Source organism: Bolinopsis microptera, chromosome 7 (assembly GCF_026151205.1).
Source record: "Bolinopsis microptera isolate Bmic1 chromosome 7, MBARI_Bmic_1.0, whole genome shotgun sequence".
Classification (NCBI taxonomy): Eukaryota; Metazoa; Ctenophora; class Tentaculata; order Lobata; family Bolinopsidae; genus Bolinopsis; species Bolinopsis microptera.
The window spans coordinates 17,112,710-17,127,113 of record NC_087078.1 but is presented as its reverse complement, the minus strand read 5'-3'; the positions used below and the strand labels follow the sequence as shown (position 1 = coordinate 17,127,113).

The 14,404-nt window shown below is 36.2% G+C and overlaps 1 protein-coding gene and 1 long non-coding RNA gene across 2 annotated transcripts; both read left to right on the top strand.

Moving 5' to 3' along the window:
* The first annotated feature begins 4,070 nt into the window (after positions 1 to 4,070).
* On the top strand, positions 4,071 to 5,326 carry LOC134818528 (uncharacterized). Its single transcript, XR_010160668.1, has 2 exons — positions 4,071 to 4,635; positions 5,053 to 5,326. It is a non-coding gene; the product is annotated as an uncharacterized LOC134818528 (long non-coding RNA).
* A 5,935-nt stretch (positions 5,327 to 11,261) lies between these two features.
* On the top strand, positions 11,262 to 14,072 carry LOC134818825 (uncharacterized). Its single transcript, XM_063828491.1, has 5 exons — positions 11,262 to 11,428; positions 12,044 to 12,170; positions 12,420 to 12,548; positions 12,942 to 13,106; positions 13,364 to 14,072. Exons 1-5 carry the CDS (start codon positions 11,271 to 11,273, stop codon positions 13,592 to 13,594), a joined length of 810 nt encoding a protein of 269 aa, XP_063684561.1. The 5' UTR covers positions 11,262 to 11,270; the 3' UTR covers positions 13,595 to 14,072.
* The last annotated feature ends 332 nt before the right edge of the window (positions 14,073 to 14,404 follow it).

Here is a 14,404-nt window from a genome sequence, read left to right as displayed (position 1 = left end):
AGGTTTAGGGGGCATTATTGCAAAATTATACCCAGCCACATGGACTTAACAACTGCCGGAATAAAGCTCAGATCAAACAGATACCGCAAATTGAGTTCAGTTGAGCTGAACATCCTGCACCCTTTGAACAACCACGATTTGCTTGAATCTTAAAAATGGCGAGCAGGAGGCCAGTCTTACAGATTCTACTCGGACGTATCAGAGCTACTTCAGCTCTGAGTTTTGTCCAATTTAAGGTTAAGACTGGATCTGGAGGAGTATTTTTAATGCCTACGAAATTATTTCCGCCGGTATTTTTTGATCTGAACATCCGATATTATATACCATTATCCACATGTGGAAAGTGCTTTGCAGTGTTTGAAGTCATTGGATTTCCATTGTGGAACTTAATCCCACCAAATATTCATAATATCGAAGATCCTCTGCAGACGTCTTTTGAGTGCAGCTGCACATGAGGGACATTTGCTAGGTAGCAAACAGCAAACTTTCATTGAAAAATTCTGTGCACACAGGCGAGGGACACAAAAAGTACTGTGAAGTCTCTCTGCTCTCAACCACTTTCTGAGATGGTTTCTTTTTCATCCAGTCCCATGAGTTCAATCAGATCCTTCATCGCTTCATATAACTAGTTATGTCTCACAGTGAATGAAAGGAACTGCAATATTTTCTGATAAATAAAACTCGGCATCCTTATCGACTAGGCTAATATCACCAAGAACACCTTCAGCTTCCATTCCAATGTCTGGAGAATTAGATTCCATCCAATAGTCATCGTGAGAACAAAAAGGTTATTAAACTCTCTAAATCCTGGGAAGTTCTAAGTCAGCACTTGAAGTATCACATTGCTCGTTGACAACAGTGTCTTGCTTCTCTGACATAATACTGAGATGTTTGGGAACTGAAGAAAAATATTCAGAGCTAAAAATACTTTGGATGTAACACTGTTTCGGGCTTCATAACACTGTCACAGTTTAAGTAATACGGAATAATACGACTACAGCATTGCTGATCTATTTCTATTTCGGGCTACCCCAGGTGTAACCGGACAGGAACTTTTCCTCCGAACTTTGCCTCCGAATTTTTCCTCGTGTAGCCCTGATTTAAAACGACCTCTACACTGCTTTCAATGTGTTACTCCAATTTCTGCGTTTATAAGGTTTCTGTTGTGACAAACGGTTTCAGTTACTAGATTCCCCAGGTCACTCAAATTAAAACCTCTAGAGCTCTAGGTACCTGCACAAGATACGGGAAATGATTGAGAGCTGTGAATGCTTCAACTTTTCTACTAACTACTCACTAGATAAGGCGCCGGTGTTTTTTGGTAATCTTGATATCTATTCTTCTTTCACTAAAATATGATATATCCAAAAATCTCATGGAAACAGAATTATTGTTTTATATACATAATATTATTAATAATATGTAATTTAAGCAATAGATACGTTTCTTACCACATTGTCATGGTAATATAAACTTCTCTGGAACTTCTCTTTGTACTGCTCCCATACAATTGCCAAAACTCTCTAAAACGCAACTACTGTACAGTGTACTTACATACAGACCGTACTACGATAATAATAATATTTTTATAATCAAATATTGAACGGTTTTTAGCAGAATGTAGCATATATTTTAGATAAATACAATTAATTGTTGAGGTGCTCCACTAGACGAAGTGACACACCCTTGTGGATTCCAGTTAACATTAACCCAAGGCTGCCCCAAATGATCCAAACATCTGGACCTAACATGGCTCATGATATCAATCCCCAGCTGCTTCAGTTTGCTGGAGAGAACAAACCTTGGCATTCAACTAGGAGCAATAACCAATAAAAAAAAGATACAAAAAGATACACAGGTAGGTCACAATGGTTATAGGGGTAGGCCTGTGAGCAAGGGAGTGTGTACCACCAGCCTAAGCTGTATAATTTCACAGCTTAATGACTGGCTTACTTGCATCCAACAGGATTTGTACCCAGGCATTCTGTTTGTTACCACTACACCAATCGAATCGTGGTACCACTAAATCAAAAAAAGAAATAAAACAATTATAAAAGCTGTATACAAGCTGTATACAGTTTACCTTGTTTGATATCCAGGCACTCGTATCTCGGATACGATATTCGTCGAGTTTTAACTCGGCAACAGCTTTCTTTGCCTCATATCTTACTGCCGCAACTTCCCCGATATCTGCATTCACACATATCAGTTAAGAAACAACATTCAAGCGGGTCACATTATTCCAAAGTTATCAACATTTGAAGGTCAGCACAAGTATTGAGGACACAGGAAAGCTGTGAACTTACTTATAATTTAAATATCACTAAAAACTTACGTCCTCTTTATTGACTAGATCGAGTATCGATATACCCGCAAACTTGCTCACGTCTTCTGATTTTCATTGTCACTGGCATTATCGATCAAGCTACATAACAGATCAACTCGGGCGGTGTTCAGGCAGAAGAGACAAAAACTTCAGCTACTCCAGGCATTTAAATTTGTAAAGATATCAATGTACAATAATTTAAATTAAACTGTGGAGGATTAGGAGAATAGGAGTAGTAGAAGAAGAAGTAGGAGGAGGAGGGGGAGGAGGAGATAAGAACGATAAGGGACTCATGCACATTGAACAATCTAATTCTATTTGTGATACTGGTTACAATACCATATCATAAACGAGTTGAAGCTTTGAAGAAACAAGTTTTACTCTTGTTATTTAATTCTTGTTTTTAAAACAATGTTTGGGATTTTCAGATATGTATTCTGTCCGGTTTATATTTTATTGTGTTGATGATTTAGTATTTAATTTTATTTACTTGTATCTTAATAAAGAGCCGTACTTTATGATAAATTGGTAACCCAAATTCTCTTCCGCAGCCTTCTCAGTTCTCGGCCTCTCAGCTCAATGTCGGTCACATTTGGTCAATTTGACAGGAATCGCTGTGTCGACAAGATAAAAGGCACACCTGGTTTGTTTATACAACTTAAATTTGCTTCCTCTTGCCCTTCATATTTGATTGGTTGCTGGATCAACCTCAGTATCAACCTTTGTACTTTATGAATATTAAACAATCATGGATAAAAAGAATGAGATAACTCATAATTAATCCACCTTTTTATCCAGGTTACGAAGTTCTAAAGAGCGGCAGCCGAAAAAAATGCCTTCTGAACGAATGGTCGCAGCCGACAGCTGAAATTATAATATTAGGATTGTTTAGGACTGATATTTGATATGATGCGACCGACCGCGATTCGATGAAAAGTTGTGTCAGCGGTTTTTGCTTGACACCGGACAGACAAACAAACACTTATGACTTTGCTTTATAAGTAGTAAGATTTTCACGATTGTTACCTATACCATCTATAATGACGATTAAGACGTAATGATATGGAAATTGCCTAACAAATGCGGGAATTGCTATTGTTTACAACATTTTCATCAAATAATTTACAAAATAGCCTTATGTGTAAGAGCTGCCTGTGGGACAGGGGCACGTGATCTAGTTATCCTGTTAGACCAAGGTTCCCCTAACTGTCTGATGACGCCATCTGTTACAACAGTGAGTTACCAATTATTGGATCTACCTTGTCTTCATATGATGCACTTTATAATTTTATATGTTTGCACATCGTCTTTTCAATGTATGTAAAATCTTAAAATTCTTAAAAGAGTTTCAAGTGTTCAGTTCAAGTGTCCAGTATATGTAATATGTATCTGCGGAATTTAGACCGATAAAGTTTTGATTCCGTAGAAATTAATTAGACACGTTTGCTTTGCGGCCACTTGGCGGATCATGTGATTCAATAAGCACTGCCTTTGCCATGATTGGAAGTGGAATTCATTATCAAAGCCTCTAACTTATTCTTCCCAGGTGTTGTGACGCACTACACAGCCGGGTAGTTTGTAAAGCACTGTCTTTGTAAACTGTAAAGAGTTCACTGCCGAAAACTACTATCGAATACCTGGAATCGGGGAATTCCGTGTCCTCCGGGAACATTTTAGACACAGAAAGGTAAATTTACTGATAAATTGTTTGCAAACTGTTGTAATTTGCTATCGTTGCCGGATGTCCATTGGTTCCGGACAGGCTTGCATACTGACAATTCATACCGTACTGGTCATTCATCTTTTACATTACCAGTAGCATATAATACATATCATTATACAATACACACGCTCAAACACGGTTTTTTTCGACTTTTTTCGGTTTTTCGGGCTGCCCTTCTCCCCTGAGGCCACGATGAAAAACATACAATATATTATATAATCTTTATTCTTTATATGTTACATGCATTCCCCTGCAGTAGTGAAAAGTAAATTGTTTGTTTTATTTCAGTGTCGACAGCTCAAACTATGGTGGTATCTTATCGCTACAATGCTGCTAACTAGACTCTTGGATGAAGTTAAGTTGTTTTAGTCAGATGATCTACTTTTTGGCGTTTCCTACTGCCCTAGTTATAGTAGTTCAAGGTTTAACTGTAAATATAGTGTTAAGTAAGTTTCAATACTTCCCTGCCACCTTTTCAGACATTGCAGAGATGTGTGACCGCACAATTCTCAAACCGAAGAATCAAAAGGAGTTATTGATTTATCGGTATATAAAGTATGTATGCTTTATCAAACAAAGCCACTAGGTAAGCAAATTCAAATATTTTGACAGTTCATACTGCGGTTATACATTGCAGCCAATGCGCAGCAAACAAGAGCTTGCCACGAGCTTGCCACTGCTATAAGCATTCGTATTCGTAGCTTGTTTGAATCTCAAATTTATTCGAATTATCATAAGTAGCCGGAAGCCCGTCCTGCGGACGGAGTTCTTCAGCACAAAATCGATTCTCAAACATTTTAAATCTACCCTTTCTCATTTCTACTTCTTTTCCTTTCACAATTTTCATGTTTTTTAAAAACTTCTTACCCCTATCCATGTCACCTATGATTCATGCATTTCTAGCTTCTCGGACAGTGCTGTCTTTTCCCTCATTGGCAAATCCTGAAAGTTTTATGAAAAATATAGATCAGAGTTATGTTTGTTCTGCACGTCTGCATTTCAGGTATTCGTGACACAGTTTACGTGTGATGACGTGGGCATCTCTCAACACACTTTGCAGCATGAGCGACGGTGCCCTGGCGGGATATCTGGAAATGTAGCCTTGAGCTCAGTTTATTTTTCTCCGTCACCTCACCCGGGGGAGGGGGGGGGGAGCCAATGACTTTGGGTAATTTGGGGACAAGTGCAGAATTTCGCCAGCAATTTAACCTCAAGTCTCCAAGATTTTTAGCCCCCATTGGTACCCAAAAGTCTCCTTTAGAAGTCATTTAATAAAAGATAATATCAAAACTACATAAAACTCGCCAAAACTTTGGGTACTTATGGGGACAAATGGAAAATTTCACCAGCGATTTGACCTTCAGTCCCTATGATTTTCGTCCCCATTGGTGCTCAAAAGTCTCCATCAGTAGTCATTGCCCCCCCCCCCTCATCCTGTGTCGGCTGTATGCAATTCTGATTGTACCACGGTTAAAAAATGCCAGTTAAATGTACCAACTCTCGTTTTATTTATTGTACCGACTCTCGCTCTTCGACCACGCTTTTCGTCTACTTGGCGTAGGGCGCGGTAAGATTTCATGTAATCACGCACACACGTATCGCGCGCGATGTAGAAATAAGTGCACATGGTCTTGAACCCACGTGGGTTCAAATGACCCCCGTAATCCATGTGGTGGGGCAGGAGGGTCAAGCACTGTTTTTTCTGAAATGAACCTCCTGATCCATGTGGTGGGGCAGGAGGGTCAAGCACTGTTTTTTCTGAAATGAACCTCCTGATCCATGCGGTGGGGCAGGAGGGTCAAGCAATGTTCTTTTCAGGTTGACCCTCCTGCGCCATTATAAACAGAGTTATAATATTTTTTGTGACAAAATTAAACTATTTTGACCATGTAATAAGATGTTTCAATTGTGACACTGTAAACGTATTACTACCACATAATAATTTATGTGACTGGTGCGTGGTTGTATTAGTGTTAATTGATTAAGCATTAACAGGGGGACTGTAAACTAAATATTTATTTTTTAAATTTTTCTTTTTCTTTTTAGTAAATTATATTAATATTATAAATCAAAACCTCATGATATTGTTATTATCTTAACAGTTACTGTTGTAACTTAAGATTTTAAATTTACATTCCTCGTATTCCTTGTATTCCTTGTATTCCAGTACGTAATATAGGGTGTTTAAGCTAGGGTATTTCAATATTTGCTAAATTTTGGTTTTAAAATCTTCAGACTTTATGCTGTTGTATTTAAGAAAATATATGAGGAATTTTTAGGGCACCCTGACAAGGAATGCTGAGTAGTGCAGTAGGATTACTTGATGATCTGGAAGTACTGGGAATTACGATAATATCATACAGTCGCACAAATATGAAATAAGTTTACTTTGTCACAATACTCTTGATGATATCTGTGAAAATTGAGCAAATATTGAGCAAATATTGAAATACCAGCTTAAACACCCTATATTACGTACTGGAATACAATGAATACAATGAATACAAGGAATACAAGGAATACAAGGAATACAAGGAATACAAGGAATACAAGGAATACAAGGAATACAAGGAATACAAGGAATACAAGGAATACAAGGAATACAAGGAATACAAGGAATACAAGAAATACAATGAATACAAATTTAAAATGGTAAGTTACAGCAGTTAAGATAATAACAATATCATAAGATTTTGATTTATAATATTAATATAATTTACTAAAACATTATTTGCCTTATGATGAGTTATAATTTTGTTCACTTTTACACATTTGCTCACATCACTCACAGTCAGCCGCTCTGACATGGTTAACCACCTTCCTTGTGTTGTTGGTTAATCATATGATTTCATATATTTTCTTAAATGCAACAGCATAAAGTCTGAAGATTTTAATACCATGTAATTATACGACACTCAATGTGATGATCCGTAAAATAGGATATGGACTAATAACTCAACAATCTAAAGCATGTTGACTTTAAAACCATGCTGATCTATACTTATCCACTTAATGTGATGATTTTGAACAATTTCATGTTCAAGATGAACATTTAGTATGAAATGTGTCAATTGCTACAAGCAAGAGCGTAAGAAGTTTTTGGGGTATTATAACTCAATAACCTGATGTCTGAGGATTTTTAAATAACACTCTACCCACTCAATGTGATAATTTAGAACACTTCAATGCCCAAGTTTAGCTCCTTACTCTAATCAGAAACTGAGTTATTTTGATTGTAAGTGCTGTTATTGTTACTCGCGAGAGCCCAAAAGGGTGTGGTCATATAACAGTAGTAACTCATTAACCAGAAGTCTGAAGAGTTAATTACGTTCTACTAAATATGATGATTTAATGCCCAAATTTAGCTCTTTTATACTCCAATCAGAAACCGAGTTAATTTGATTTTAGCTGTTGTAATTGCTACTCGCGAGAGCGTAAAAATAGGTTTTGGGCTAATAACTCAACAGCCTGATGCCCAAAATTAGTTCCTTACTCCAAACAGAAACCGAGTTATATCAACACTGAGTTGAGAATCTCAACTCAGTGTTTTAAAAACACTGAGTGGAGATTCTCACTTCGTCAACAATATCATTAAAATAAATGATTGACCCACTCGTAAGAGCGAAGAAAGATTATCAAAACAACAAATACATTGGAAATAATGTACTTTATACTTGACAGAGTCAGAGGAAGCAGTTCCCCCGATTCATTTGCTCATTCTGATGTGCCAAAAACATTCATTATGAAAAGTAACGAAGTGAGAATTAATTAAAGTGAGAATTAGAAATAAATTAGAATTATAATTAAATTTACACAGTAATACAATAAGAATAAAAATAATTTAAAGAAGCTTCAAACTGCTGTGCAGGACATTCAAGTCAGTCAAAAACTGTTAGAAGAATACCCTTCTAGTATAGGCCGGACATAAAATCAAAACTTATAATATGTAATAAGCTATAAGTCAATGAATATGGTACAGTGAGATATAAAATTAAACTTTGGGTATGAATGTAACCATTTAATTTAATATGATACGAAAATTACATAGATACCCACTTGGCACTTTTATATTTGTTGTCAGAATTATGTACAAAGAAGTATATAACCATAGAGTGAAAAATGGCAACCGGTCAGACGTAAACGGATAAAGTAGAAAGACATATGTCATACAGTTCTATACTTCTTTAATTAAGTTAATATGAAGTAGGCATTCATAGACATGCGGCTTAATTTGGTCAGTAAAACACAGGGGACCCTGCTACTTAACAAAAACTCCGAAACACAGAATAAAATCAAAGATCAAGTGAATAACAATATACTGCTAGGATATGCTATGTCATGCTGTACTTATACTTACTTTATTTGCTTTAATATGTCTTTGAATGAATTCTTTGCAAAACTGATATCTGTAATTTAACCAAGCAGTTGAACTTTAAGATAGGTCATAACCTGAGCGATAGATTTGAAAACTGAAGTGATTTGTAATTGTCAATTTACGTTAGCAAGGCCCTATCATGTAATTACAGTGTATAATCAAGCACAGCAAATATTCCACTTTAAACTGTTTGATAACATTAAAAGAAACTTCAAGTAGATAATTGCAGTAAAATAGTGGACAACTCTTGGTTTCGAGAGTTTCAAACAAAACGTTTACGAAATCAACCAGAAAATAACAGCGAAGAAGCGAATAATGTGCGCATAGCGCTCTATTTCTATCGTCGATTAGATTTTTTCATGCGTATGACGAATGCGCGGCGTAAAAATCGCGATCCTGATGAACGCTGAGCTAACATTGCTACCCGGTGGATAAAAATTATTTACATCTTGACTAAAATATTGGTATAAAATTTTGTACAATCGGAGAAAAAAAATTCTGTGCTCGCGCTTGGCGCTTATTACACTGACTACAGCTGCCCTAATGGAAATTCTTTGCTGAACTGGAGAATGAATAAAGGAATAAGGCAGCAGTGCAGCGATGCAATTGGATAAAAGTTCAAAATGTTATACATAATTATAATAATTGAACTTTGAAGTTCGAGCGAAAATAGCAAGTTTTAAAAAGTGACGTTCAGCAAAATTTGACGAACTAAGAAAATTGAAAATTGAAAATAAGACATAGATCCGGAAATGAGCTGGCGTTGGGATCGAATGATAAATTAGGTTAGCCGACTGAATGATTCAATGAAACAAGAAATATTTTAAGACTGTATAATTGGTGTGGAACAGCCCTTAAACATTCTGCAATTTATGGAGGATTTCTGGAAATGATCTTACTTTACCTCACGTTTGCACCCCGACACTAAGTGGACTGACAATGGTTATAAGAGTAAAATAATAGACTTTCTAATTGTGGTACGAGAGAGCATATAATTATAAAGCCTCGAGGTCCCCAGCGTAAAATTCTTGGGGAGATATAATTAAATTTCTCAATCGTGATGTGGTAGTTGGTACCCTGATAATGACTTGTAAGTTATACTTTTACTTATACGGATACCCATGTCTATACTAGTGACTCTACGCGTTTCCAAGAAAGCTTGATTACTTGATTCAATTTTATTCAATTTCCCGTAAAATAATTCCTCCTGTCCTAACCCTACTAGATACCTCGCGATGTTCATATGTAATAGCAGATAATTCAGGGGTGTAGGAATGATTTTCTGTGCGCAACAGTCAGAATTTCAAAGGTTTTATAAATTTCAATACTATAGTACCGTACAGTTAAAGTTTGTCGAAGGCAAACATTTTTGAGCATTTTACTCGTGCAAAACGCCTGGAAGCAATTTGGCAATATGAATAGAGACATTGTTGAACTATGCTTACACTGTACACCTTTAAAATATTCTCTAAAAAAATATAACTCTACTAGTATATGATGTTTTCAAGAGTCACTTGGCGGAAAAAGTCAACGAAATTATGGCACTCAACAACATAGTTCATAAGCTAGTCCCCGCCAACATGACAACATGTTCCAGCCTCTAGATATTACGGTAAATCGTGTTGCCAAGGACATTGTCCGACGTTGTTATAGATCATATAACTCAGGGGAGGTAATGAAACATTGCTAGGAAAGCTCCACTTGATGTTAAGGTTAACCTAAAGTTGTCTAAGAGTAAGATAAAACCATTTTACGCCGAATGGCTTGTAAAAGTTAACACTGAAATGCAGGACCGGGGTAGTTTGATAAAAAATGTTTCCATAAAGCTAGAAATCACTGATGCTTTAAGCATGGATTATATCATGCACGAAACTCAATTGATGAAGATGATATGTGATATTAGACACTGATCATGTACACATATTTTAACATTTTTACTGCTTAACGACTGCTTTTCTTATTTACTGTATAAAAATGGATTTAAAAATCATTTGCTGAAATTTAACAAAAAAGAAAGTCGGATTTTTGATGGTTTTAAATGCCTTCTAGCGTTCATATTAATGTCTGTTCATATTTATGTCCGTTCATTTAATGTCCGTCCAAATAAGGTCCGATAAGGTAGATTTTCATTTACCGACCAGTGACCAGAAGGTTTGAATCAGAATCACTGCCACGTGTCCAAATAAATATGGTTCACCTTCCCGGCCACCAGTAGAACATCTTTGCTCTAATATAAGAATATAATTACTTATTACCGCTACAGCTAGAAGTTATCATTCTGCCAGGGCTGTATTGATGCTTGTATAGTTTTTGCATCACTATTCCGTGTAACTCAGTCTAACTGTAAGCTGCTGCATTTGTACACCTCAACATTAAATAGCGCCATCATTATAATGCAATGTAGTAAAGTTGTGACTTCATGCTAATTAGCGTTATTGTCAATTGTGTGAACGATCAATTACAACTACAAGTTAAGTATAAACTTTGCTGTCTGAAATTCGTACAGTACTTGACCACTGTACATTTGTTTGCGTCGTTATATACACTGCTGAGTGAGTTTTCTAGTTCGCCTCCAGCTTACCTTTAATGCTTACTTGTTATTCATCAGCTAAACTCTTCTTAAATCTTCTTAAGCACCCTAGTCATTACCACTATATGTCCGCAATTAGTTACGGTTGTGACGTGTGATGATGTACAATGAGTGTTTTTATTCCTTTGATGTGTGGACATTTAGCAATCTTCTTACGTTACAGTTGTTATAAAATAAAATTATCAAGGAAAACCTCTAAAATAAATTGAATGTTAGCAAAGCGTCATTAGGTAACTGTTGTAGGTAAGGTGAGAGGATGGAAGTGAGATCTAAACGAGACAGGGGCTTTATTGACACGAAGAAAGAAATGTTGTGGATAGAATGGCAGACACTGACTAGGCATTACACTGACGATCAGCTCATAATAGGAGAGTGGTTTTACGATATATACCAGAAATACTCCGAGCCTATCAGGTTTTACTTTCTATCTTTGTATAAATCCAAGTTGCAAATGTATTGAGGACGACGTTAGGTATATATGAACGTATTGTTGTCTTGATACATACAGAGTACAGACCTCTTGAAATGTCTTGCAGAGGTCCACAAATTAAATTGTATTATAATGTAAGAAATGTAAAATCTTAATAGATCGCTTAAAATAGATTAAAAAAGTTTCTTCACTTAAATCGGAATAGGTTTAAATTTAAATGCAAATGTAATAATAAACTTAGAAGTCGTATTTAAAAAAATAGTGCCATTCATATAAGCAAATATCAGATACTAAATATTCAAGATGTGCGTTAATACAATTACACTGTAATTAAGTTGGACTCTTGTGAATAATTCACAATATACTCATCAAGATGAATATTTCACAACTTCCATATAAACCGCAATCTTAAAATTTCCGGTTTGATTTTAAAATTATGTTTTATACGTGCCCAGTTAATTCTCACCTTATTTTGTTGACAAGTTTGTAAAAACCTTAACAAGGTTTTAAAATACCGTTTTATAGCAAGGCAAAATATTTAATTATATTCTGCTACAACTAAAACTAGCTGTTGAAGCCTCCAACACAGCTTTATTCAGGAAGTACCACAACACTGAACATATCTACCAAATGATTCTGAACTTTAAGCACTTCTACCAGGAGTTGACCTTTCCCAGAACAGTTCTCTTCGCTATCTTCTTTCACGACTACATATATGATCCTAAGGTGACCGCTATTTCAGTATAGTCGCATGCACAGTTGACGTGCTAATTTATAAAAACATATAAATTTATAGTGTTAGAACACACTTGAATAACATTCTGGAGTAACTACTGACTTACCACTGAGATTTAAACGAATTCAATATCATATGGTATAAAGTTTAAATAAAACTTTAAATAAAGCACATATTTTAATCTTTACAGTTTCACTCACAACCTCCCACGATATAATCTAACTTTTTAAAATTGTCAGAGCAACAATAACGAAGAAGAGAGTGTCCGAGCATTTGAGAGCTGTGCTAGAGACGTAGAGCTTGATGCGGACGTGGTGAAGGGTGTGAAACATATGATCAATCTCACATCATCTGGTCATTATACTAAGGTAAACCTCATGTCAGTGTCAGTATTATAACAGGTATATAGGGCTGCATTGAGGGGGGGGGGGGGGGGGGGGGGGGAGGTTGTTTTAACTATTTTAGGTCAGTTGTCAAACCTTCCCCCAGTCATACTGTCATAGTGAAATACATTTGAAGGGAAGAAAATTGTAATTCGATAAGGTTCCGGATCAAAAGATGGGTATGTTTTGTGTTTGCTAGATTTACACATAACTGAATTAGTATTTGTTGCCAACGATTATGAGTGAGTCCTAGATGAGAAGTTTTTCAAAATACTAAAGACAGTAAAAACCCAGTTTACTGTACACTCTGATTTACCGTTTTACTTTCCCTCCCCCCAACTGTACGTTAAATCAGGGTTTCATGCTGTATAACTACAGGAGCTGGAAGATGACAAACCCAAGACACGTGACGTTCACTACTTTCTGGATTTTGATCTGTCTATCTTGGGCAGCAATCCTGTGGAGTACACGCTCTACGCCAAAAAGATACGGAAGGAATATAGCCATGTGGGAGAGGAGGAATTCTGCACAAGGCGAGCTCAGGTAATTTCAATAAACAGCATTCAGTATACTCATTAAAAAATTATCATATTTTGAAATAAGAATAGGCTTGAATAAGCAGTGATAATTTTTCAAGCAATTAAGCAATTATAATGGCCCGTCCAATATCAGTCCTTAGAAGGGGGAACTAACTAACTCTAGCAAATGTAATCACATGAACCCCCAAATTTGAAACCACCGTTGAAAGATCCCTTATATTGGCAACAGACCCTCTCCTTTAACATTTTGTTTCCCTCCAGGTGATGGAGAAGTTTTTAGAACGAAAGTACGTGTTCTGTACGAGAGAGTTCCGTCAGTTTGCGGAGGAGAACGCCCGGAAGAACGTGCAGGGTGAGGTTGTTATCCTGAGAGGACGCGCCGAACATCTCAGAACGTGCAAAGAAAAAGGGCACACGTGCGGTATTAAAGATGGGGAAATAGAAGGTGGCACTGAGGTAGAAGAATGTACGGACCTTTGCTCCCAAGATTGATTTATGGTTACCGAACAGCTAAAATGCAATTGCCTGACGGATGATTTATGATAGAATTTGATGCACAACTACTGAATAACACAAAGATAACATTTTTAAGTGCGACAACGTGTCATGCCATGAGATACAGGGAAAGCTTTATTGAAAGCAATAAATTACGTAAATTGTGTCACAAAGAAGCATGTGTCATGTCGCTGGATCTATTCCTAATAAATTTGAGCACTACCGTCAAGATAGTGACAGAGCTAATGCATTATAAAATTAAAAGTAATAATTGTAACCAAGATGAACCCCTCTTTTGATCAAATCCTCCATTATCTGATGACTGAACAGTTGCTGCTTTGTCCAGGTGGTTGAGGGGGACTGGGTATATTTTATTGAACAAATAAGTTGAGAAGCTACTTTGACATTTACATTGCTACATTTTGAAGATTATTATAATATAATTTTGGTGTATTCAAGGTTTAAAGTTCCGTATAACAAAAGATCTTATTCGTAACATTCAATGTTTAGTTGAAAATCTCCGAAATGGAAAATGAATTGCTACTTATATAAGCTTATAAGGTAGTGTCTACAGATTAGTAAGAGGCAGCAGCAAAACACAGTGGTGGCAGAAAGAAAATATAATATTCAATCATTCCATCAACGAGTAATTATCGATAGGCATATTCATAAGCGCAGCATTTTATTATATCGTTATAATTATTCATATATGCACAATGACAAACTGGATTGTGGATGAGTTTTAAAGATTACCATATTTTGTGGGAACCCCACTACACCTATTTATGTTTGTGGACTCAAAATCTT